The following is a 27,871-nucleotide window of genomic DNA, read 5'->3' as shown; positions in this document are numbered from 1 at the left end:
GTCACGAAACAAAGGATACATAATATATATTTTGAGAAAATTAGACAGCAAGACACCAGGTTTTTGTTTTTGTTTTTGTTAGTTTGTTTTTTTTTTTCTTTTCAAGTGCAATAAAGTTCGACAAGAAATGGGCAAACTCAACACAAATTAAGATCACAATTGTCTAACTCTTGAGGTTGACCATTGTTTCTGCAAAATCCAAAATTCACTCTCCTAGCTAGTCGAGGTTATTTATCACCAGGGAATTCCATCATTTTGGGAAAGGACACTACTTTAATATTCACCAGCGTCACAAATTCCTGCTAATTTTGGAGCTCATTTGTTGAAATTCAAGCACACTTCCAACAGACCTGTTCATTTTTGTAATTTATGCAGGCCCATTGTAGCCACTCTTGTAAACGCTCTTACGTACACTGACATAGTGTGTAGTGCACTACCACAAAAAACTACAGCCCGTATTAAAGGACAGCATTTAATCAGATACATTCAATACAAGCATGGTAAACTTTACTCACCAGGAACTTTCCCTTGGAAAACACAAGCGTTCACCTTTGTCAACTTAACAGTACCCAGATTACCGAACTGTGCCTCTCCATGTGTGACATCTTCTGGCAAGGACTCACGTAAATTTAACTGAAACTGATATCCACCCTAGTAAAAAAACACCATTGTCAGAAAATGACAAAAAGACATCACAGCATAAAAAAAGAGTCACCTCAGTTCCACCTTCTGGGGGGAAGATTCCTTGAACTGATCCAAAAACCCCTGACGACAAAATAGCAAATACATAAATAAATCATTTATTAGGTAAAAAACTTGCAGTCAGTTGAATGAATTACATGATAAGTAAATCAAATATTAAATGATATACCAAAATTGGAAGACTCAGTGAGATGGAGCAAGTTTCAATAATTATTAGGTGTTGTAAAACCAAAACTAAAGTAACTATTTTGGCCAATCAAAAAGAATGGAGACAATCAAGTAAACCAATCAAAACTTGATTGAAGTAATTACACATAACCAACACAAAGTGTGGGAAAATGTGCAAGGTCATGCTCTAAAATCAAGAACAATTCAGTCTCTACATGCAAGGACTGATGACAAAAGAGTTCTTATATCATTCTGTTCATTTTAAATACAGGGTTGTCATTGAGACGCAACTGTCGTGTAGCAAAATGTTCGGAATGAAATAAATGTATGTTTGAAGTACAGGTTATAGATGGAAGATAGAAGTGATCCTTGCACTTACTGGACAATTTAAGCAATAATATTATAACTGTCACTTTATAGCCACCTGAAAAATTCAGGGTTTGAATCCCATTAAGGCCGCCTCATTCATCATTCTTTTCACAAGAACAAATAATAATAATAATAATAATAATAATAATAATAATAATGCATTTATAGTGCACAATTTTCCATAAAAATTTTCAAATGTGCATGACAGTCAGTCAAAAAGTAAGATCTAAGATTTAAATTTAAAATGCACAATAAAATATTACACTGCAAAAATGTTACAAACTAAAATATAAAAAAAGGTAGATACTAAGTTACACTGATCATAAAAACACTGAGCCTTAAAGCAATGCAAGTGAAGGAGCTATCAACAAGTGTTGCTTTGGATATAAAACGATAATTCAGTAAAAGATTATCAGATGATGAGTGAGATGGAGCTAAACCGTGAAGAATCTCAAAAGTAATCAATAAAAGAATCTTAAACTCAATTTCAATTAATAATAATAATAATAATAATAGTTTATTTATATAGCATGAATTCCTGACGCTTAAACACGTTTTACAATAATAACAAAGAAAATAATACAATAAACTATAAAATTAAATATGGTACTAATAAAAAATATATATATATAAAATCAAAAACTAGAAGAAAATAAAATATACTTAGAATACATAGATAAATACAATTAACTAAACAAAAAACAAAAAAAACAAAAAAAAACAAAAAAAAAAGAATATAAACTAAATTAGAAAGCCTGCTTAAAAAGATGTCTTAAGTTTTTTCTTGAAAACTGATACACTATTGGACAATAGAGACAATAGAGGACATTTTCTGTGTTTCCATAGCCTCATCTAAACACAAGGGGGAGTTGGGAGAATTCAAGACAGTTATGCAAAATGGAGACGCAGTCAAGGGTTTGCATAAGAGTCGAGAATTCCCCCAACTCCCCCAAGTTGGCTATGGAAACACGGAAAAAAGTCCTCTATTGCTTTTATAAAATATTTCTGAAGGATAATTTGACAAAAGAAGGAAAATGCTGGTTTTTTTCTTACTTCTTGATTGAAACAGATTTTCTTGATACACGTCATATTCCCTACCAGCCAATCAAAACGCATGTCTGGCAACACATAACCAATCAAAGTTCGTGTGATGTCACAGCCGTGTTTCCATACTCTAATCTGAACACAACTATTGGCAAATGAGAGTGCGCATACTATCCATATTTAAAGATGTTACAGTAGTCAAGGCGACTGGCTATAAACGCATGAATGAGTCTCTCGGTTGACGATTGGGAGGGAATTCCTGATGCAGCGTATGTTGTATAAATAGAAAAAAGAAGAACCGCAGATCTTTGTGATATGTTTTGACATGGACAGCCTAGAGTAAGACCAAGAACCCAGATTCCTTGCAGTGGGAACGGGATGAATGTCTGAGTTACCCACACGGATACTGGTGATGTCAACCTTTTAAACAACAAGTGAACCTGCTCCCAACTGAGTGGCTTCATAGCTCAGTTGGTTGATCATTGCACTGGCATTGTAAAGGTCATGGGTTTGGATCCCGTTGAAGCCGCCTGAATTTGTCAATTGTGTATAGTAAAGTGACTATTTAACAATTAGACCCTTTGCCCGCAAGGGCTACGGGTCAATAGCCCATGAGGCGAAGCCGAATGGGCTATTGACCTGTTGCCCTTGAGGGCGAAGGGTCTAATTGTTTTAGTATAACCCAACTAGTCAGACAGAAAAGGCAAAAATAAAGTCAGCAAATGCAAGTTGAAAATATTTTTATTTGGGAATAAAACGAAAGCGTCACGCTTTTCGCTATTCGATGTCTATTACTAATAGTCCTCTAGTAGCGTAGCCAATCAAAATGCAGCATTTGCATTAGTCCACTAGTTGGGTGATACTAATACTTAATAATTATTGTCCCGTTATATGCGAGGATCACTGCTATCTTCCAAAATGCTCTGACTTGTTCTTGGGGATAGGAGGGTGGCAGCTTGTGATCTTTGTTGTTAACAATTTCTTTAAATAAATTGAAGAAGAGTTTTTCACACCTGGCTGCCAGGGTGATAACTGCTGTTTCAAGTACCTTCCTGTAGGTTAATTGAGAGAAAACAATCCTCATTATGCACCACTAAATTCACTTAGGGCGCGTTCGATTGGCCGTATTCCCGAATAGGAATACATGGAATAGAAGTTAGAAATCCTTCGTTTTTGCGGAGATTTCTTGTTAATATTGTCTAACGTTTGCTAAAATGCTATTTTAAAGTAAAATAGCTTTATTATCCTTGTTACTGCAAAATGCCACACATAGTGTTTTAAATCATCACTCCACGTATTCTTATTCCGGAATAGGGTCAATCGAACGCACCCTTAATCTCACCACAGGTAGCCAGAGAGGCTACTGTGAAACACCTGGCAAAATTGGCAGAACTCGTCCAAACTGAAACCCATCAACCTCAAGCATACTACCATTTGCGTTCATTCTTGAAGTGTGACAAATTTTGCGCGTAGTTTTACTTTTCAAATGTTAGTGCTTTAGTCTCCTACCTGTCAAGTTTGGCCAATGAAACATTTGTGGCCAAGCCATGAAATTGAGAACGTTTCTGGCACCAAACGATCATGTTTTGTTCAAGTGCTGTGCATGTTTTCAAGCTTCACATTAAGTGTAGGCAGGTTAATGCCCGCAGCAACTATGGAGTCAGAAATGCAAGTGCAAGTTGAAATTGGTCACACCAGAAGGTTTTTCTCATGAATCCGCCAAAAACTGTTGACGAGTTGAACAATGCCATAACGAGTAATATTCGTAAGCTGCGTTTTTGAACGTTTGGGACACTGTATGAAAATGACGAAGGAGAGTATGTAGGTTTGAATAACAATCCAATTAGCCTGAGAATTGCCATTTCCACATCAAACCTAATCGTAGAAACAGACATTCAGCAACTCAAGCAAAGAGTATTCAAGGGCTCTTCACCTTGTGAAAACAAAACCTGTTGAGAGAGCTGACCCATCTAGTCAATCTAGCTCTACTGAAGGACACCCCACAGCCCGGGTCTCTCTGAAGAGAAATTATCCTCAATTGCATTGATAGTGGTGAGCAAGCTTCCACAACGACAACAGAAATCATTGAAATGCTTACAGATGACAATGAAAAGCCTTTATGCAAAGAAAGAACTCCTATTGAAAGGTATGCCATAAACACCAAAGCTAGAATAGAACAAAAAAGGTCCCAGATTCAACAACTATGCAAGAAAGTACATGAAACTGAATGAAACTAGTAAGAGTTACCAGTGGGTCTGATCCACGAGATGGAAATATTTGCAGAAATTGCCATTTGCATTTAGAAAACTGTGCGTGTAGGTGCGAGTGTGGGAAATGCTCCTCTGTCTTCCAGTATGGAGAGGAAAAATTTCATCCTGGTGAACTCAACATGAAAGAAATGCATTGTCAAATCAAGAGACATCAAAGTGAGCTTAACAAGTTAGTCAAAGAGTTTGAAAGTAAAAAAAGTTCCATAGAAAGAATGAAAGACAAAGTAAAAACCACATTGAAAGTGACTTGTTCCAAGTGAACAAAGTGGCATACCTTGTAAAAGGCAACAAAAACTGGTCATTATTACGAAAACATGTTTTCCTCATGGAGGAATACTGCAAGAAGAACTTTAGAGGAAAGATACCCCGAAAACAAGACATCGGAAATATTTTAGAGAAAGCTGTTACCGACAATAATTTGGGTTATCTTGCATTTTCTAGGTCAAAGCGGAGCAGCAGCCGCAAGCATGAAAATCCAGCAAAGCCGTCCCTTGAGTGACATATGGTATAGAATTCCCCAGTAGTACACATGCATGTAGCAGTTCTAGTGCTGAGAAGCTTCCTTCACAAATTTTGTATACTGCTCCAAGAAATAAGGGGGAGGAGGCCCAGCAGTTAGCAATGGTCATCAGGGAAAGCCTGTGGGAAGAGTCTACAGGTGAAAATAGCGTAAACACAAGTTACCCTTATGACTTCTTGTCACCTCCACATCCAGCAGTTTTTCCTTCAGGTGTCCATTTCCCTGAAGCAGTAGGTGTAGTGGGTTACCCACCCACAAGCATGTATCCTCCCTATAGCACATGTACTGCAACCTGTACTACAAGTATTAACAGTACGGAAATGGTAGAATTCAACATGTCCATTACTACTAGTAAACGAGAGTCGAGTGATACTTGTGAATATCAGCAGCATCTTTATTGTTAAACTTATCAGCAAATCGTCTTAGCTGAACTGAAGACATTATAATATTTTCACACTGTAATGATAAACACAACAGAAAAATAATTATTGAATTTACATCTTTTCTGCAAAATTCATCAGTCGAGTTGTTGTTGACAAATTTCATGTTGAGTTATTTGAGTCAAGCAAATGAACTTGCATGTACACACCACCCGTTGAAAAACAGCCACACTTCAAGGACAGATGCAAATGGCAGTAAATAGCTGGATATCTCATAAAACAAGTCAGTATTTCTTTGGATTCAACTGGAGGATATCAGCAAATTAATATTCCTTGAGCACCCAATCAGGAAGATCATCTGAATCTCCCAGATTGGAATCGAAGGCATGCTCACAGCTTAGGGAGCGTTCACAAAAACTTGTTGGGGGGAGGTTACTGATGAGAAATCATTTATTATCTAAAAAATTTGGAGGACCCCTACTTGCTGCATGAAACATTTTCAGGGATCCCCTTTCAGGACCCCTAAAATCTGAGACACCCCCAACCTACCTCATGGCTACAAACCAATACATGATGACGAAGTCAGAAGAACGAGCGAAACAAATTAAGGCAAAAACAGAAAAACACCTTCATGCATATAATTTAACAACTTGTTATTAATATAAATCTATACCACAGCAAGAGGATCAGGTGGTCTACAGTATATAGTATACAGTAGAAGCACCTGTGACAGACAATAGAGGCCGTGCACAAAATAATTAGGACCATCACATCTTTGATCTCTTAATTGGTACAAAAAATATGGTTAGGGCGAGAGAAAAACCTTATTGCAAAAAATAAAACACTTGCCACCTGAATAATGGTCACCATATTGATGCAGTGGTACTGTTCTGAGATCAGACCCACTAGGCACTGAAGGGCCGTCAGAGGTTTCATTGAGGTTTGTCTGTTAAAATCGAGGAAGTGAATTAGCTTGTGATCAGTGTACTGAAAAATTAATTAAGCATCGTCTTTATTTTCAAAATTCCATATGCAGAATCCACAAAATTTTGAATCAAGAATATACAAATGAAATTTTAGTAAAGCAATAAAAATGAATTAAAAACCTTTAAAGAATAGTTGAAATCAAAACCTGACACCCAGAATAAGCTCATGCTTTACAAGTTTCTACAGTAGTATTAAAAATCTTTTTATTAAATTATGCTCTCCTTAAAAACAGCACATTTACATAAAATAAGCCAGGCAAGATGTGTCTCTGAGTAAAACAATAACTCTACACAGTGTGGTCTAGGAAAAAACCAAAAACTCCTTTGTGGACAAGAAACACATGCAGTGCTTGCAACTGGTAAGCAAAAAAAAATTGTAATCTTTGAGGACCTCGTCACAGTGCAATTTGAGGGCCACATAAACTGATGGGCCATAAAGCTGACTACGTTTATTTGCATTCTGCTATTTGGTGTGACCCCTGTAAATAACCAGTTTAAGGACTTATTACCTCAACTGACCCTGATGGGTGTGTATGCCTTTGAGCCACTACAATTGAAAATAAATCAAATCATTCCTACGTAATTGATAACCACATTATAAACTTCACAGTGCGTAGAGACAAGTTTCAAAATGATATGATACCAAAATAACATCAACAAATAATAATTGTTAAACATGGCCTTAAAATCATTGGCCTTTAAACTACTGCTATAATATCATCCCTTCTTGCTTGCCAGTTATAACAAAATAATATTATTGTGCATCCTAAGAACACCTGGTCACTGTTGCATGAAACTGCCATGGCCAAATGTTTGACATTAAATCCAGTCGCAGTATTGCGACAATAATATACATGGGTGACAAATTACTCCTTATTTTTGTCGTGAAATTTCAGCATTAATTTATAATTTCACATGTGAAATTACAATGTTGCCATGGCAAATTTTTCTACAGTGCCAAAATTGCATCTAGGTTTTAAAATGTTACAGATTCCGATGTAATACGTCCAGACAAAAAATTGCCCAACCACTCGGTCTGGAAAACTGTGGTCAGGAAGCTTTATTAAAGCCAGTGAATCGCACTAACTGGCCAGCTTGGGGTACCAATACAATAAACAAAAACAAAAAAACCTAGCGTCTTATGAACGTAATTTCTCACCCATGATATTACAATAATTAATAGCTAATCAAAAGGTATACTCATGAAATTATTTGATTTTGGACAAAACCTGCATGAAATTATTCCCTGATTTAACTCATCACCATTTGATTACCCAAAATAATTATATAGCTGCATCAAAATCCAATATTGCCAACAGATGGATTTTTTATTAATTTTTGCCAACTGTCCAAATTTAAAATAAATTGGATAGTTTTTGCTGGAACGTTTCCTTCAGCTTTGAACAAACCGTCCAATTGGAGGAAAATCTGGATAAATAAATGAAAATCAAGATAAATATAAATGAACCGAATATTGGCCAATCAGGTTACAGCTATTATCACTGCTTTCAAACATCAGCGAGCAATCATCGCTCACAGAGTTTTGTTTTGTGTTGATAATGGCTGAATTTCCCGCCTTTTCTCTCCACCTTTTTGACGACTCAAGAGTTTCAAATGGACTCTTCAGCTAGGTTTCCAGAGATAGATGCTACTGATTTACTCGAGACGAGGGAGAATAATCAGAACAAGAATACTCAAAGAAGCACAAAAAATTGGGTTAAAGTGTTTGACCTGTGGCGTGCTGAGCAAAGCAAAGTGAGAAAGCTTGAGGCAGGGATCCACATTCGCAGTCGTCTGGTCATCCCAGCCAACGTAAAACCCGTTCGGACGAGTATAATAACTCCAAAGGTCGTCCGTTGGACAAGTGAAGTTAAAATTAATGTGTTTTCACAAATGTCATCAAGAGCTATAATATAGACAGACTCTGCTTTCGTTCTGATTGCTTTTCATTCAATGGAAACTTCCAGAAAATAAGGAATAAACATGCAGCTTTCCTCAGTCATTGGGCGCCATCATTGACCATGCGGTATTTTCCATGAAACGATTGCAGGCTAAATTTTCATGTATCTTAAGGAAAAGAGCAAAGGGTGACTTGTGGTCTCAGCTGATAATGTGGGGTCACTTACAAGGTGTTCCGGCAAAAAGGAAAACAAGTGGAGGAGAACCTGCTGCTTAAGAACTGGAAAACAAAATCTTGGTAGCATATAAAAGGAAGACATTAGACAGGAACGTCGAAAATTTTGGGTCGTTGAATTGTAACTTTGTAAGCAACATTCAAGTACATTTTGTCGTGGCAGATATGGACCACTGTAAATCGGGTTCCCACAGGGCAAATAACATAATACTCCAGAGTCAAGATTCGTAATTTATGACGAGAGTGTAAAATAAAATGGGAATGTTCAAGTTACAAGTAATTTTATTGACCATTTTCTATACAGTATACTTCCGCATTTTTGCCCAGGCAACCCAAAATTTGTCCAGGCAAGTATGTCATAAGACGTACTTGCCCAGCTGATGACTTTGATAAAAATGAATATGGATCCCTGTTGAGGAGATTCCCAAACTAGAGCTTGACGACGTTCTTTGGATGCTATATAATTAATAGGTAACAGGACTACATACTTGTCCAATTTGGAAATAATTGGATTAAAAAAATTCCTCGGACTGCCAAATTGGACTCGGCCTACAGCCTCGTCCAATTTTGGTAGTCCTCAGAATTTTTCTCATCCAATTATTTCCAAATTGGACAGCATGTAGTCCTATTACATATACATATCACACAACACACATCTCTCTCTAACAAACATTATTCTTCATTAAATTTCATGAAATTTCAAGTACCGTATGTCATTCCATTGTGTGAACAATTTTAAGCATTCTAAATTTCGATATTTGGATCCTCAATTCCTCACATACCGGTAATTTTTAAAAGACCGCGGCTAGCCATCAATGACAGATATTGACTAACACTACTATATATAACTCAACAAAGTTGTAAAAATTAAGCAGAATAGCTTTTACGTATTCTTTTATAATGGCGGCCAAATAAAATATTCTTTTGTTTTAATGCTAATAAGCCTTTCTTAGCCTTGCTACAACAACCAAATTTCAAAAGAATTTTTGTTTCAAAATGAGGGCAGTAGGTCTTATTAACATAACGACAAAAGAATACAAAAGTGGTCGCCATTTATGAAAGTGGTCTACAAGAGGGTCTGAGGCCTGAATTTCATGAAACCTGCACTCTAGTACCAAATACAGGAACCCTTGTGACGAAAAACAGAAAACAAAAATACCTCCTGAATAATCTTGAAACATGGTGTTGATACCAGCAGCTGCTGTTGTAGTGCCATTCCAGTCTGTCTATTAAGTGAGAAAAAGAAAATAAACCCAGTCAAAATGTTACAAGATAATCCTTTTAAATTAATTGGTAAGCACCCAGCTGGCGGATTGGAGGATTAAAATTAGCTTTGCAACTCAACGCAATTCACAACTTGCATAGCGCTGCAATGACTTGTTTTCAAATAATAATAAATTGGTACTCACCCCTCCTTGCCTAATTTGCTCAACTGTGCTCTCTGTTGAATAAGCAGACATAAGCTTTTATTATTTTGGGATTAACGTGTTTGTTTTGATTATGATACAAGCCCACTCAAATAACTACATGTATAGGTTGACAACCACATAAAGTAGACTTGGATCATAAACAACTAATGAGAGGGCACCCAAATGGCTGACAAGAATAGGATTGAAACCTTAAATTAGACAGGAAAACTGTTGAGAAAGAAATTCAAATCTACTGAACCAAAAAATGCCATTGAGATTCGCAATAGGCCTAAAAATAACAAAATTCATCATCAGTCGAGTTGTTGTTGCATGTTGACACATTTCATGTTGAGTTATTTGAGTCAAGCAAATGAACTTGTACACACGACCCGTTGAAAAACAGCCACACTTCAAGGACAGATGCAAATGGCAGTAAATAGCTGGATATCTCATAAAACAAGTCAGTATTTCTTTGGATTCAACTGGAGGATATCAGCAAATTAATATTCCTTGAGCACCCAATCAGGAAGATCATCTGAACCTCCCAGATTGGAAGGTGCTCACAGCTTAAGGTAGCGTTCACAAAAACTTGTTGGGGGGAGGGGGGGGGGGGGTTTACTCATGAGAAATTATTTATTACCTAAAAAATTTGGAGGACCCCTACTTGCTGCATTAAACATTTTCAGGGATCCCCTTTTAGGATCCCTAAAATCTGAGACACCCCCAACCTACCTCATGGCTACAAACCAATACCTGATGACGAAGTCAGAAGAACGAGCAAAACAAATTAAGGCAAAAACAGAAAAACAACTTCATGCATATTAATAACTTGTTATTAATATAAATCTAGACCACAGCAAGAGGATCAGGTGGTCTACAGTATATAGTATACAGTAGAAGCACCTGTGACAGACAATAGAGGCCATGCACAAATTAGGACCATCACATCTTTGATCTCTTGGTACAAAAAATATGGTTAGGGCAAGAGAAAAACCTTATTAAAAAAAATAAAACACTTTCCACCTGAATAATGGTCACCATATTGATACAGTGGTACTGTTCTGAGATCAGACCCACTAGGCACTGAAGGGCCGTCAGAGGTTTCATTGAGGTTTGTCTGTTAAAATTGAGGAAGTGAATTAGCTTGTGATCAGTGTACTGAAAAATTAATTAACCATCTTTATTTTCAATATTCCATATGCAGAATCCACAAAATTTTGAATCAAGAATATACAAATGAAATTTTAGTAAAGCAATAAAAATGAATTAAAAACCTTTAAGAATAGTTGAAATCAAAACCTGATACCCAGAATAAGCTCATGCTTTACAAGTTTCTACAGTAGTATTAAAAATCTTTTTATTACATAAATGCTCTCCTTAAAAACAGCACATTTACATAAAATAAGCCAGGCAAGATGTGTCTCTGAGTAAAACAATAACTCTACACAGTGTGGTCTAGGAAAAAACCAAAAACTTCTTTGTGGACAAGAAACACATGCAGTGCTTGCAACGGGTAAGCAAAAAAAAATGTAATCTTTGAGGGACTTCCTCACAGTGCAATTTGAGGGCCACATAAACTGATGGGCCATAAATTAAAGCTGCGACTACGTTTATTTGCATTCTGCTATTTGGTGTGATCCTTGTAAATAACCAGTTTAAGGACTTATTACCTCAACTGACCCTGATGGGTGTGTATGCCTTTGAGCCACTACAATTGAAAATAAATTAAATCATTCATACTTAATTGATAACCACATAATTATAAACTTCACAGTGCGTAGAGACAAGTTTCCAAATGGTATGATACCAAAATAACATCAACAAATAATTGTTAAATATGGCCTTAAAATCATTGGCCTATAAACTACTGCTATAATATCATCCCTTCTTGCTTGCCAGTTATAACAAAATAATATTATTGTGCATCCTAAGAACACCTGGTCACTGTTGCATGAAACTGCCATGGCCAAATGTTTGACATTAAATCCAGTCGCAGTATTGCGACAATAATATACATGGGTGACAAATTACTCCTTATTTTTGTCGTGAAATTTCAGCATTAATTTATAATTTCACATGTGAAATTACAATGTTGCCATGGCAAATTTTTCTACAGTGCCAAAATTGCATCTAGGTTTTAAAATGTTACAGATTCCGATGTAATACGTCCAGACAAAAAATTGCCCAACCACTCGGTCTGGAAAACTGTGGTCAGGAAGCTTTATTAAAGCCAGTGAATCGCACTAACTGGCCAGCTTGGGGTACCAATACAATAAACAAAAACAAAAAAACCCAGCGCCTTATGAACGTAATTTCTCACCCATGATATTACAATAATTAATAGCTAATCAAAAGGTATACTCATGAAATTATTTGATTTTGGACAAAACCTGCATGAAATTATTCCCTGATTTAACTCATCACCATTTGATTACCCAAAATAATTATATAGCTGCATCAAAATCCAATATTGCCAACAGATGGATTTTTTATTAATTTTTGCCAACTGTCCAAATTTAAAATAAATTGGATAGTTTTTGCCGGAATGTTTATTTCAGCTTTGAACAAACCGTCCAATTTGAGGAAAATCTGGATAAATAAATGAAAATCAAGATAAATATAAATGAACCGAATATTGGCCAATCAGGTTGCAGCTATTATCACTGCTTTCAAACATCAGCGAGGGATCATCGCTCCCAGAGTTTTGTTTTGTGTTGATAATTTCCCGACTTTTCTCTCCACCTTTTTGACGACTCAGAGTTTCAAATGGAGTCTTCAGCTAGGTTTCCAGAGATAGATGCTACTGATTTACTCGAGATGAGGGAGAATAATCAGAACAAGAATACTCAAAGAAGTGTTTGACCTGTGGCGTGCTGAGGGAAGCAAAATGAGAAAGCTTGAGGCAGGGATCCACATTCGCAGTCGTCCGGTCGTCCCAGACGACTTAAAACCCGTTTGGACGAGTATAATAACTCCAAAGATCGTCCGTTGGACAAGTGAAGTTAAAATTAATGTGTTTTCACAAATGTCATCAAGAGCTATAATATAGACAGACTCTGCTTTCGTTCTGATTGCTTTTCATTCAATGGAAACTTCCAGAAAATAAGGAATAAACATGCAGCTTTCCTCAGTCATTGGGCGCCATCATTGACCATGCGGTATTTTCCATGAAACGATTGCAGGCTAAATTTTCATGTATCTTAAGGAAAAGAGCAAAGGGTGACTTGTGGTCTCAGCTGATAATGTGGGGTCACTTACAAGGTGTTCCGGCAAAAAGGAAAACAAGTGGAGGAGAACCTGCTGCTTAAGAACTGGAAAACAAAATCTTGGTAGCATATAAAAGGAAGACATTAGACAGGAACGTCGAAAATTTTGGGTCGTTGAATTGTAACTTTGTAAGCAACATTCAAGTACATTTTGTCGTGGCAGATATGGACCACTGTAAATCGGGTTCCCACAGGGCAAATAACATAATACTCCCGAGTCAAGATTCGTAATTTATGACGAGAGTGTAAAATAAAATGGGAATGCTCAAGTTACAAGTAATTTTATTGACCATTTTCTATACAGTATTATACTTCCGCATTTTTGCCCAGGCAACCCAAAATTTGTCTGGGCAAGTATGTCATAAGACGTACTTGCCCGGCTGACGACTTTGATAAATATGAATATGGATCCCTGTTGAGGAGATTCCCAAACTCGAGCTTGACGACGTTCTTTGGATGCTCTATAATTAATAGGTAACAGGACTACATGCTTGTCCAATTTGGAAATAATTGGATTAAAAAAATTCCTCGGACTGCCAAATTGGACTCGGCCTACAGCCTCGTCCAATTTTGGCTGTCCTCAGAATTTTTCTCATCCAATTATTTCCAAATTGGACAGCATGTAGTCCTATTACATGTACATATCACACAACACACATCTCTCTCTAAAAAACATTATTCTTCATGAAATTTTATGAAATTTCAAGTACCGTATGTCATTCCATTGTGTGAGCAATTTTAAGCATTCTAAATTTCGATATTTTGATCCTCAATTCCTCACATTTGAAAAGACCGCGGCTAGCCATCAATGACAGATATTGACTAACACTACTATAATTATAACTCAACAAAGTTGCAAAAATTAAGCAGAATAGACTTCTTTCATAATGGCGGCCAAATAAAATATTCTTTTGTTTTAATTCTAATAACCCGTACGAAAATTTGTGGCCTGAATGAGCGAGATTCAGGCCCGATTCGGGCCATAAAGCTGTTTTTAAGGCAAGAACTGAGCGAGACAAAGCGAGACAACCATTTTGTCGTGCTTGTGCGACTGAGCCAGACATTAGTTTGGTTCGATTATCGCCGATAGTGTGGCGTGAGTGAGCGAGAAACAGTGAAACCCCAGTTTATTCATTTATGCCGCAGTAACAAGACATTTGTCACGCTGTATTATCGGCGAAACTCAGGCTACTCACTTGTTATTCGATACATAAGTGCTCCCTACTTGTTATTTGATAAGAAAAGATTAGTAGAAATAGATCAGGGAGTACTCAAAAATGCAAATCAGTTACTTAACTCTGGCTGTCGTTCTAAATGTATTATATTATTTGCTGCATTTCTGTACGTGTAGTCCGTCCCCGGGTAAAAAGTGAGCAAACCATTTTTTACCTCTCTGAATTTTGAGCTAAAATACGTATATGGCTGGATATTTTTTCCAAGTGATACATTTAGCGTGATACCCACCCGCATCCGGAGAGGTAAGTTCAAATAGCTTAGCACGTTCAGGAGAAGCAATCTACATGTACATGTAGCTATACCTCAAGACAGCATTATCCTGCTTGCCCAAAACGGAGAATAATTTTTTAATGATAGGAATTGCTTGTCGCTGGACGGAAAACCTTTAATAGGGAAGAGCAATGTTTGAGTTTTGGCTATCGATAATTAAATATTTGTAACCGCTTTTGGCTCGCGTTTCAGTTTAACGTAACTGTGCATTTCCCCAAACATCTGAATCTCTACACAGATGCAGAGCTTTTTCTTCCCATTTAGGACAGTAATCAACCAGATCAAAACAGCATTTATTTGCTCTAATTAATATTGCTGGAAACAATTTTGTCTTTTATGAAATAGATTTTAAACAATGTATGAAGATTTAAAATAAATGAGAAACTAGAAACGACCTCGCTATCTGATCACAGATCACTGTGGAAACCTGGCTACTAACATGCCTACCTTATTATGGACACTTTGAATGACTTCAGTCGCATTTTGTTCTATGCTAAAAGCTGGTACATTCTTTTATTTAAGTTACCTTAAACTGAAACATGTTTCTGTCTTACATGACTGCCCACGCAATGATGACAAGGGTCATGTTTACTGCAGTTGGTCTCGGTCGAGGATCGTTCGCTTACTTATTGGCATGGAAACTAAAGATAGTATCTTTCGAATAAGGATAAACTCAGTCTGTTAACCCTTTGGTTGTAACCACTAAAAATGTGATACAAGAATTATTTTGTCGATACACATTTGTTATTTTGCTTCCAGTATCAAAACAAGTCCACAATGTCGCCGTAAGTCACGCAAACAAAAAACAGTGGTACTGTCTATTGGGGTGGGGGGAGTGGCAGGCAGGGGATTTTCTAGTTTATAATTTATAATGGCACTATTAAAGTAGGCATAGTTTCAATTATGGCCTATTTTGTTTCTGTTTATACTGATTTCAATGTTTCTTATAAATAATGCGTCAAAGTACCAGGATAGCGCGATGTACCCTCACCCCCTGACAGATGATACTTCATATCCTCATTGTAATAAGCTGAGAAATAAGCTTGTGAGGCAGATAAATACGGAGAAACTTATGTCTTACATGTAAAACTCTTCAGTCCCCTATCAGGCATCATAATAAAATTGATCATCTACGGGCATCCGTTTACTGTTTGCGTGACTTACGGCTAAATTGTGGACTTGTTTTGAAACTGGAAGATGTGTGCTGACAGAAGAATGCGTGTATCACATTTTTAGTGGTTACAACCAAAACATGGACTCTTGCTATAACCAAAGGTTTAACAGACAGAGTTTCTCGTTCTCCAAAAGACCCTATCTTTAGTTTCCGTGCCAATAAATGCCACTTTTTTTTCTGTCACGCAAGGTCGCACAACATTCAAGCTTCTCATGGCGTTGTGTCTGTTTAAACTTAATCGTGTGAGGAAACAACATACATGTACAGCGCCCAAATCTTTGAGTAGCGGTAAGTTTTCCCGGGTTTCTTTGCCGTAATTACCGCTATTAACAAAGGGTCTTAGTTTTCGTACAAAAACTAAGAGCGGGGTTGTAGTTTTCGTAATACGAAAGCTAAGACCAGGTCTTAGGTCTTAGTTTTCGTAACACCCGAAATTATAAGCCATAAACTAACGTCACGCACATAAAAATGTATTGTTCATTAGCGTGATTTTAGTTTTTTTATGGACCTTAATCTCGCCCGTTTATCGCTCAGAATATCGTCCAAATGTCAGAGTAGTACAAATGTCCCGCTCCATTCTCGCTCATTTATCGTTCAATTTTTATCGCTCCTGTCAGGCTGATTATCGTCAGGCTCTGTATTGCTCATCAGCGAGACTTTTTATGGCCCAAATCTTGCCCGCGTCTCGCCCAGAATTTTCGTACGGGAAGCCTTTCTTAGCCTTGCTACAACGACCAAATTTCAAAAGAATTTTTGTTTCAAAATGAGGGCAGTAGGTCTTATTAACATAACGACAAAAGAATACAAAAGTGGTCGCCATTTATGAAAGTGGTCTACAAGAGGGTCTGATGCCTGAATTTCATGAAACCTGCACTCTAGTACCAAATACAGGAACCCTTGTGACGAAAAAAAAGAAAACAATAATACCTCCTGAATAATCTTGAAATATGGTGTTGACACCAGCAGCTGCTGTTGTAGTGCCATTCCAGTCTGTCTATTAAGTGAGAAAAAGAAAATAAACCAAGTCAAAATGTTACAAGATAATCCTTTTAAATTAATTGGTAAGCACCCATCTTGAGGATTGGAGGATTAAAATTAGCTTTGCAACTCAACGCAATTCACAACTTGCATAGCGTTGCAATGACTTGTTTTCGAATAATAATAAATTGGTACTCACCCCTACTTGCCTAATTTGCTCAACTGTGCTCTCTGTTGAATAAGCAGACATAAGCTTTTATTATTTTGGGATTAATGTGTTTGTTTTGATTATATGGTACAAGCCCACTCAAATAACTACATGTATAGGTTGACAACCACATAAAATAGACTTGGATCATAAACAACTAATGAGAGGGCACCCAAATGGCTGACAAGAATAGGATTGAAACCTTAAATTAGATAGGAAAACTGTTGAGAAATAAATTCAAATCTACTGAACCAAAAAAATGCCATTGAGATCCGCAATAGGCCTAAAAATAACAGTTAGATTTTGACATCAGAAGCAGTGGCAATGTCCCAGTCATTATGTGGTAGTTTAAGGTATTGCTTTCAGACTGAAACTGGGCTGAGGAGATCTTTCTACTTTCTAGCATTCAAGGTCCTTGAACTCTGTGCTCTAGTCACCCATTTGCTATGTGTACACATCCCCAAGCCTTTGGCCTTGTCAGATTAATGGTAGCGCCCTCCTTGATCAACATGATGCCTTAATTATTATTACAGTACACTCTGTCTTATCCAATAATGGGCCTATTCACTGTATCTGTATTCACCTGTCACTTCCATAGGAGACTGATCATTGACAATACTCAACTGAGACTAAACAAAAAAACAATGAAAAAAGTTGTTTACCAAAAGTTTTTTATTCAGTAAAATGCATTCCAACAAAACCTATCAACTTTTTGCCATAGGATCTATTTTCCAGTATGCTAGGGCTTCAAAGTGTTTGGTAGCTCTGTTAGTTGTTCTTTTAGTGCTACTGACACAATGGTTCAAAACCAGTCATTATATGCTGACATACTTGCCAAAAAAGGAAAAGGTGTGCCCCATAATAGTTTTTTTCCTCAATGCAAGAGCACCCAAATCCTGGGAGAGGGCAAAATCTTGCCCACCAACCTGGGCAGAATCCTAGCCCTGGTTGCATGAGCTTGTGTGATGAACCAACAACAGGCCACTTACCATGGCTGCATTTCATTGAATCTTTGTTTACAACTTAGTTTGACTTAGGTTACAAACAGTTTATAAGTCAACATGGATTCTGACGATAGTTACCATGATAGGAAAAGTGAATTTTATTGTCCTGACAAGATAGACCAAGACAAAAAGAACACAGGTGTTGGTACTGCCTGATATTTTTCTTTCCTTGGGGCACTCATCTAATTCAGCCATGTTTTACCCACCACTTGCAGTTTTATAATTCATGCAACAAATAAACACAACTAGTGCATGCAGTTCCTCTCATCTAAATGGAGCTTTTTTTTCAAAATATTCAAATAGACATTTTAGGGCGAAGAGAGTAAGCATTTAATGCGGTCAAATGCAATTTACATGTAGGCAAAGTTAATATCAAGCCAATGCAGTAAGTGGATTTCCCATAAGCATACATGACATGATGTGGGGTGGTCACAGGGCTTCAATCTTCGTCCCTTTGCTTGCGTGGCATTTTGCTGGCCTTTGAGTTGATCATTGTAGACCAATAATTTATTGTGCTTTAAAGCAAATCTTTGTGGATTCAGGCTCCCCACCCTCCCTACCCTCAGGAATATCAAATCTTGGTAAGTATGGGGTCAGATGAGTACTTTTCCACTGAACTTGTTTCAAGGTGATGGTGCCAGTTGGTGGCTCCATGCAGGGGTGGTTCCCACTCACAGGGTTGCCATGGATACTCTGCTGGGCCTGAAGTGCACAGGCTCCCTGCCAACCTTTAAGGTACCAGTTCCCAAGCTCATCTATTGGCCATGAGTTTAATCAAGAAATGATGATGTGGTAGACTTCGATCCTCGTTAATAGTGAAACGGCTTGCACTCCGATTACACCATACGTCAAATTTCTCATGAATTCACATCTTAAAAAGTTTCTCTATATCGTAGACATAGTGGTATTTTGACTGCTCTTCTTTGCTTTCTTGAGGAGACTGAATCACTAGTGATTTGCACACTCAGAGCTTAAAATCTGCATGCAACAGTGGCCAAAATATTGCCTGCACCTCCCTAAACTTGAAAATGTGAGGATAACTTTTTCAAGTTTCGATTTACTGTGCAAACATGCACAGACCGTGACAGTGCCCCTGAAACTAAAGAGCAGCAGCATTTGATCTGGTCTTCAAAATAGCTTCATTTTCTTTCAACATTGCTAGGGGGGAGGGGGGTCAATTCTACTCACTTCTATTCATCTTTTTTTTTTTGAACGTCAAGCATGTAGTTGAAATTGTGGGTTTTAGAGCGCAAAAGGGAAGGTGTCCCAACAACTTATGGCCAGGATTGTAGGTATATACCATAATATATTACCAAGATAAGATCTGGATCCCAAAGGTCCTGCGGCATACATGTATTGTTTGAATCTGAACTGGTAGCTGCAAGAAGGGGTTAGAAATTATTCATATCAGATCCATTCTTGAGTAACTATAGAGGTAAAAACACAAATACCAAATGCCCTGACATAACTGTTATTTCATTTATAGCAAATGCCTAAATTTACCTGTTTTTCTCGCATTTTGATATTAATTTTTGGAAAGAGATAACACTGGTCCAGTAAAACTGTGACAAACTATTTTTTTGTAACTCACTCAGTTCCACAAACATTAGTACTGCTCTCCATTTTCACATACAATTTTATGTCAGATTACAAATTAGATCACTTTGTTGACAAACTCTTAGCCCAATATCCCTGAAACTGACTAATGACCAAATTTTTTTGGGATTGGCATGCTTCATGCAAACTCCAGAACTTTCACAGTTCTATTTTGTCAATCAACTTAAGGTGTGCACAGCCTGTCACTGAGTTTACAAAAAATATTAACCATTTTAGCATGTGCATGATGCCAACCAAGACAAGAGGAACTCAAATTATTAATAATTTCTGAAACCTTAAAATTTCAACCTGTTATACGCAAAAAGTTTTCATTCTTACGGCTCCCTTTTTCTCTGGAAATGTAGATTGTATTTTTTTCAGCATTTGTGGATTGAAATTTGATACCAGCAGCTGTGCATTCTGCACATTTCTGACTATTGCATGGATATCATAAATTTTACTATTTGTCTCTGTAAACAACTGCAGTTACATACAAAGCAAAACCATGGTCATTCAAAACAAAGGGCTGCAGATGCAGCCAGATTAATGTTCCAGTTGCCAACTTCCTCTTAAGTGAATTCTAATTGATCCACTTGTGCTTATATAAGTAATTTTACATTGGAGTAGTGCAATAGCCTGATTGACAAAAACCAAAAATACTACAGTTACCACTTAAAAATTCCAGCACACCACTGTCAGCCTCCGAAGCTGAACTGCTCTGTATGTTATTAACCTATGACAAAAATTAAGGACCATTACCTCCAACATACATGTACACTGATCAGTCAAACTGCAACCCCCTATGGGAAGCTCTTGATTAACCCATTGACCACTGGGGGTGAGACTTACAGATTTAGACAGATTTTACTCATTAACTGGGGGCATTCTAGGGCATTTGAGGTGTCCATGGGTTAACATATAAAAGCAAGGATTCTATAAATAAATATTACCACAGACTTTCTTGTGTAACTGTACAAAGCCAGTCACACCTCCTCATAACAATTTCGGGGATGAGGAACTCAGTTTCTGGCAAAAGGCAATGTTCCAGATAATGAAAGTATTGCAATTTGAGTGCTTTCCTAAGGGCAAATTCCTTTTCTCCTTCAATGCTAGTCAACCAATGTCATCCATGAGCACTCAAAAGTAGACTTGAAAGCTAGGTGTTTTCTAGGGGTGCTTACTGTTAAATTATCATCAGTTCTGTCACTTTGTTGCATGACTACCATTTATCTTCGAATTTGTCATGCATGATGGAATTAACATACAAGGTTTTCAAGAGTGTATGGAAGGATAAACTAGAGTACCAAATTCGAATGACTGTGAAGCCCATCTTTCAATGTGTAAATAACTCAAACCTACAGTACCGTAATGAAATTTGCCGGCAATTCTTGTGGAATTTGTTGAACAGAAAGTTGCAACAAAAAATAAAGGATACCATACGTCTCCCAGGCAACAACAAACCATATATGGTGTAATGACTGAAGTAAACAATTATTAATTATTATTTGCCATACCTCCATTGCATACGAAGTGTCAGAACTACAAGAGTTCCTCTGAGGTCCTAGAGACAACAAAAGAAAAAAATTAATATCCATAATAGGCCAAGTTATGAGTAACATTTTTACTTACATAAGTGTTGTTGTGCCTGCACAATCTAATTATGCTTTTGGGGTAATTGGCAATGTAATGGGACATTTCGTGGTAGATACATGGCATAGGATTAGGTTGAAAAACAACATGTGTTGTGTAGAACTGATTGATCTCAGTTCTCAGCACTAATTGTGTGTTCTTGGCCACTGGATTAAAACTGTTTAAATGACTTCAGCAACTGTCTGGACCCTTTGCTGTGTGATGTTTATTACATTGGTGGCAGCGGTGGGATTTCCACGAGCAGAAATGAGTGACAATGAGCAAACTGGAAACTGCATACTGTGACATGAGGGAAAGCCCGCAAGCACCTCAGCGTTGGCAGAAAGATTGCTACGACAAGGGTGTAAAACATATGGTGTTCAGACTGGTGATTTAGTGCTACCATACTTATTCCGCTACAAGCCGAGACCCCAAACTTCTTATGCAAAAAATCAACTTGATTGACACAAATTGTAAATGCATAATGTGAGGCTATAAGCCAAGACCCATTATTTTTAGGTCTTGATATGTATTATCGACTATCAAATTTTTGTAATTTTAAAATACAAATTGACATTGACTGAAAAATTATACTCAAAGCAATAAAATGAACACAAAATATTAGAAACAAACAAGTTACGTGATCGTGAGGTGACAAATATTATTAACAATTACTGACCTCACTGGAAACATGTCTTCCTACAAGCGAGGGGTTTTATAAAAAGTTATTCAACTGGAAACCTTACAACTTCGCCTTTAAACTTAACCCTCTGACGTCCAAACCAGCCCAAACCGGCCAGACTCAGTATTTTACTCTGTCTAACGCCAGATGATTTTACTCGTTAATGGGGAACCCCTGGGCGTCAATGGGTTAATCACTCACTGAAAAACTATGTCCCCATTAAAATAGTCGCCGAAGCAGAAGCTGTAGAAAATAACTCCGAGATTGCCAGAGAATACAGCATCAGCGAGTCGATGGTTCCGTCACTGGAGCAAAGATCAGGCAAATCTGTTCAACGGGGAGCTTATCGGGGAGCGTATCCTGACCTCGATCAACAACCTTTGGCGTGGTTTTCAGAGCAAAGAAGTCAAGGTAAGATTTTCCCTTTAATGCATACGGTTTTTTTTGCTTGGAAAATGTTGCTTTAAACAAGAAATCCACTTGCCCTTTCGTCTCAAGTTTGCTATGGTGTCATGTGACAAGCTTCTTCACACGATCTGTGTCAACAGATGGTGCAATCTCGTTCCCAGAATCTTCGTTCCTTCGATGGGTAAAACAGGCTTGGCGCAATATTCCCGAGGAGATGGTGAGGCGTTCGTTCAAGACTTGTGGCATCTCTATATCGCACTCGATGGCACAGCAGACCATGCAGTCTTCGACGATAATATTCCAGAAGAAAAAAAAAAGTGAAGACGAGGAAATGGACGACGAATTCGAGACAGACAGCGAGGAAGAAGACAAGCAATAAGATCGATCCTGATCACACAACAACACAAACAGCTCCTTTACAAGCCACCAAATAATAAAAGTCCATATTAAACCAACAACAACTTCTCTTCATTTTACAAGTAATTTAGCTCTGCTTGTAAGTGAATACACGTTCATTTGTCACTGTTTCAATTTGCTGAGAAAATTTTTTTTATCAAAAATACTCGGCTATAAGCTGAGACCCCTTCTACGGCTTCAAATTTGATCAAATAGAGTGTCGCTCGGCTTAGAGCTGAATAAGTACGGTACGTTACACTCCACAGCTGAAGCCGGGTGAAGCAAACACATTCCATGGGCAGTGGGAGGGCCCATTTGAGGTAGTGGAGTGTGTCACGGACATCACATATCTGGTGAAGAAACTCAAGGGGTATTCCAGGAGATCTCAAGAGCTTCATTTAAACAATCTGTGGTTGTATCAAAGAAGGCAGGAAGAACCCTTGGAGTAACCAGTTGCTGGGGGGTCAGTGGAAGAACCTCAAGGTGGAAGCGAGGAAAGTGAACCGGTAGCACCAGCCTGTGGGGAGGTGGAGTCAGTGGAGCCTGATATGGTTAGTGGTGGAACTAAAGATGAGGTTACCAGGGTTAAGGCTAGAGATGAGTTTTTTGACAAGCTTGTTGATGTGCAAGACAAGAGTGGATATGAGTCCTGCCTGGCTGATAGCTGCAGTGGGAGAAATCGAACAGCGTGGTAGATGCAACCAGGTAGTAAGTATGCCAGAGGGAGGTACATTTTGTACACTGTCAGAAGATGTTCAAATTGATCACACACCTTCGTTGTCTGCAAAAAGTGAGTTATCTTAAGTGAGTTGCAACTGGTAATGATGTCATTTGCCCCTGCAAAAGCTGCGGGGATACAAAATGTCTCAAGATCAGTTGGTCGGTCATTCCAATAAATCTCACTTAAGTCTGCATTAGTGCTGCGTTCCCCCACTTGTCAAATGCAATTAACCACCATGGCTCACTCTAAGAAAGGAACTAATTTAAGAGTCCATTACAGTAGTTTTTGAAAAATAATTATTACATGTGGTTAAATACAATTTAACCTAGTTGACAACAAAGAGATGCTGGTTTTCCTGTGCATCAGGGTCCCTGCTAGTGGTCAGTGGTCTCAGGCATATGTGCACAGCCTCACATAGGTCACGCAGCCTCAGCAGAGGGAAGGAAGAGCGTTGTGCGGCGTTTGTGTTTCTTCAAGCGGTTGTTTTTCAGCCTTAGCGCTTTCTTAGTTTTCTGCTTCCCTCCAACAACGAATCATGTCTCGATAGACGAACAACAGCCTTTCCACCGACAAGTGGCCGGTTACATCTTCGCCAGTTTCTTCTTCGACTACAACACCGTCAACAACCACTTTGCCGAGCGCGTCGACTAGTACATCTTCCGCTGCTACGCGTCTCTGTGGGGATACGCTGGCCCAGGCCAAGTCTAAAGCCCAATCGGATTGTTTACCCGGAGTTATTGTGGCAATTCAGGTTCAGTCTCAAAGTGTAGCGTCGAACACAAGTCACACAGTCAGCTGTTCGTTCAGCTCATCCACATCGGCGTCACTTCCTAAAACCAACAACAGCACCCAGCTGCCTCTACAGGTAACATCTCTGTTCCTTGTTTCGTTTCCACCTTTTGCACTTATTCAAACCCGATTTTTGGCCTCCCATCCCTAGCTTCTTCAGCGTGTTCCCAGTCAACCATAATTGGGGGCCCTGTTGCATCTTCTTTTCCAGCCATTTCTAATTCTGTTCTTAGTCAGCCCAGAGCTCCCTTCGGCATGGTGTGGGGGCTCATGGCTGGGCTGCGGGGATTGCCAGCCATGGGTGCGTTTTACTGTCTAGGGGCTGGCTGATCACAGTGGAGGCCCCTGGGCATCTCGGGCACCCACCTTTCACTCAGCTCGATGCAGTTGTTAAAAGAGTGATAACTTATCTTACATAATGTAACAGAGTACATACATCAGAACATTAATAATAATTTATAATAATAATAATAATGATATTCAATGTAAGGAGAAATGTAGACTCGGAAAAATATCCGAATCCCAGATGGGATTTGAACCCACAACCCTCCGTGATCTAGTCGGATGCTCTAACCACTGAGCTACTGGAGACTCTATGGTGAGCAAGGGTCAATTTGTGGGTCTCGACTGGAACCGCATTATGCGGCTACACAGCCAAGTATCTGGGACTCGGATATTTTTCCGAGTCTACATTTCTCCTTACATTGAATATCATTGTTGTTGTTTCATCTTTAACACAATAATAATAATAATAATAATAATAATAATAATAATAATAATAAAAATAATAGTAATAGTAATAATAAACCATAACTTGATACAGGAAGTACAGACTGCAAGAGCTCTCAGAAGAAAATAATGGATTGATGTGATGATGTGATGAAGAATGGTGACTGTAAGAACCTTTTTGCCTCCAGTAAGAAGTTAACAAAGATAAATTAAACAATGTTACTCACTGCTATCAGTCTTTGTCTTGGGTTTTGTCACCAAGTAAATTCTTGGTAACTTGTTCTTAAATCTTATTTCCTTTAACCTTTCAACAGTGAATCTTTCTTTCTCGTATTTATTTAACCTGAAGTCTGCCAAATATTGTGTGTCCATCTCTGCAAGTGTTCCATATCGACTGATAGAATTGGGATAAAACAGTTCTATGGCTTTAACCAGACAGTCCTGATAAGAAGAATGCCTCTTCATGTCAGCTATCCTGGTTCCTCCCCCCGTACCCTTGACTTGAGAAAACTTCCCGTTCCTGTAATGAATCCAGCCAAATTCAACTTGCAAGGTACTGGTTGGCTTTCTGACTCTCTTACTTGTACCATCAACTGTTGAGCGTTCACAGTCAGCATCCCCGGAGAACTCCTTGCCACAATTCAAGACCTCTCCAGGGTGCTCAACTTCTTCACGTAAATTTTCTTCACAAGGTGCACTAATTGTTGATAATTGATCTCCCATAACTGCTATTCTCTCATCTTTCTTACTGCACCACCATGAATCTACAAAATACAAGAACACAGCTATAAAAGAACAACCACAACAAAAAGCTACAATATGGGGTCTTAATCACAACCAGTAGGGGATTTGTGATACAGAATCTCACGACACAGACCAATCATCCTATGTATCATTCATTCAGTATATGCATATTAATCAGTTCCACCCACAAATAGGGAAAGCTAGTCGAGCCAGGTGATCTGGTGATGTAATTTGGAGGCCTGGGAAGAAAAATTTTAACGCCGTATCCCACAACCGCGCGCGGCTTTAGGTTTTGTTTCCAGATTTCCTGCAGTATTTCCAGCGCCTGACACTTCCAGTTCAATTTTCCCCACCCCACGCAGGCAAAGGTCAAATTCCCCACTCCCCCGGGCACAGGTAGTCAAATGCCCGGGGTTTGTCCAGGAAGGGGGGAAGGGGATGTTGAAGGTTCAATTTGATTGGCACATAAGTTATTACTGAGTTTTATTCTATGGCCCAGAATAGTACAACCACCAAACGCAAATCCAGAGCTAGTGTCAGCACAAGCTACGAAAGCGATCTTTGCTCCCCAGACAGAAAGATTTGTAAGTACCTTTTCTCAGAGTCAAACACAACTTCTATGTCCCAAGAAGTGAATGACAAAGCGCCGGCAACACCCAATGTGGGCAAGAAGATAGTGTAAGAAATACGTAACAGGTTAACGAGCGTTGAAACAAGACTATATTGACTATATATTTATACAAAAGATATAAGGTCTCTGATTCGCGGACGAAGGGCTCGCGATTACATTCATCTTTTTTCGAATTACAAGAGAAATATTTCAGTTTGGAACTTGGCAATTTAATATTATTGCAAGAAACGAAAAAGATATCTTCAGGGAAAATTTCAGTACGAGGCGTTTTGATTCAGGTAAGATATTCAAGATTATCCTTTTCTCTCGCGGACCACGGACACCGTACTAACACCAAGAAACTGCAGTCTCTCAGCAGAAGGATAAAAATTCCACTCAAACATCAGAGAAAATACTTACCTTTTAAACAGTAACGAACACTACACGTTACGACGCCTTTCTCTCGTGCTTCATCTGGAAATTCGAGTCGTAAAAATCCGAGATATACAGTACAACTTCGATTCCGAGTTGTTAATTTTGCGGTCAATGCAACTCAGATTCCAAACTTTCTGCAGCTTCCGCTTTCCATATATGGAAGCAAGGCCACATGGTCATAGCGTTGATCAAATGATTTTTCACGTGCAATTTGGAATAAATAAGCACTTGTAAATTTGGCAAGATTTCCGCACAGGTCTCTACTCATTATGCATACGCTCCTTTGTTTCAAGAAAACAATAGCGATAACAACAGCTTTCCTTTGGGACTTTGGAGCTTTGTTCTTTCTTCTTAGAGGTTGGTTTTTTTCTTAGTCCATGTGGACTTTAAAAAAAAAACGGTCGAACTTCTGCCTGAAATACGGAAAATTGAACATTTTTTTTCTGATATTTTGGCACTTTGCCTACAGTTTTAGCTACTTTTCAATTTTAGAATAAGCGAAAAAAGTGGAATTTCAAGCAATACAAACAGACCAAATAAAATTACTGTTATCCCAAATTTAATGGCTACCTACTCTTTTTTTCGTGAAGTTGTTGTTGCTTTCTGTTTGCGAATTCGCGGAAGCACTGCAAAGTGTATGTATTCTTCCTTTCCTAATATAAGGCACGGCAATTTCAGGATCACGAACGGTGCATTTAGTGGGCTTTTGCGTTTTATCGCTCTTTGTAGAGATCGGCATAATATGCTCAATGATGCTTCCACGTGCATAACTTTGAAAGAGATCCGTGGATGTTCCTGTACTAGATATACTTCGTTTCACTCCCCACCATGTCTTTTCAATGCCCCTGCTGTGGACTCGTTTGTCACGAAGTTTCGGCGATGGTTAACTATGAGCCCACAGGCAGACAACCCTATGGATGCGAGAGCGCGTGACGTCACGTTAGAGACCGTTGTAACGGCCGATTCAACGGGTGCTTACCATTTGCCAAATAATCCGGATTGAATGATTGTTGC

The 27,871-nt window shown here is 38.3% G+C and overlaps 1 protein-coding gene across 1 annotated transcript in view; it reads right to left on the bottom strand.

Annotated features, from left to right (window-relative positions):
• Positions 1–26,958, bottom strand: part of LOC137974473 (uncharacterized) — a 75,651-nt gene extending 48,693 nt beyond the window's left edge. Inside the window, exons 1-17 of the mRNA XM_068821490.1 lie at positions 26,843–26,958; positions 25,296–25,832; positions 21,229–21,275; positions 20,384–20,447; positions 19,432–19,496; positions 17,698–17,743; positions 17,106–17,137; positions 16,856–16,922; positions 11,653–11,690; positions 11,006–11,099; positions 9,983–10,014; positions 9,733–9,799; positions 6,949–6,986; positions 6,299–6,399; positions 3,297–3,331; positions 716–765; positions 516–651 (exon numbers count right to left, since the gene is read on the bottom strand). Of these exons, the coding sequence (XP_068677591.1) occupies positions 516–651; positions 716–765; positions 3,297–3,331; positions 6,299–6,399; positions 6,949–6,986; positions 9,733–9,799; positions 9,983–10,014; positions 11,006–11,099; positions 11,653–11,690; positions 16,856–16,922; positions 17,106–17,137; positions 17,698–17,743; positions 19,432–19,496; positions 20,384–20,447; positions 21,229–21,275; positions 25,296–25,791 (1,408 nt within the window). The 5' untranslated portion in view covers positions 25,792–25,832; positions 26,843–26,958. The remainder of the gene's footprint in view (positions 1–515; positions 652–715; positions 766–3,296; positions 3,332–6,298; positions 6,400–6,948; positions 6,987–9,732; positions 9,800–9,982; positions 10,015–11,005; positions 11,100–11,652; positions 11,691–16,855; positions 16,923–17,105; positions 17,138–17,697; positions 17,744–19,431; positions 19,497–20,383; positions 20,448–21,228; positions 21,276–25,295; positions 25,833–26,842) is intronic.
• Positions 26,959–27,871: the final 913 nt, after the last annotated feature.

The sequence above is a fragment of the Montipora foliosa genome, chromosome 10, assembly GCF_036669935.1.
Source record: "Montipora foliosa isolate CH-2021 chromosome 10, ASM3666993v2, whole genome shotgun sequence".
NCBI lineage: Eukaryota > Metazoa > Cnidaria > Anthozoa > Scleractinia > Acroporidae > Montipora > Montipora foliosa.
The sequence above is the reverse complement of the archived record's forward strand: the minus strand, read 5'-3'. Positions and strand labels throughout refer to the sequence as shown.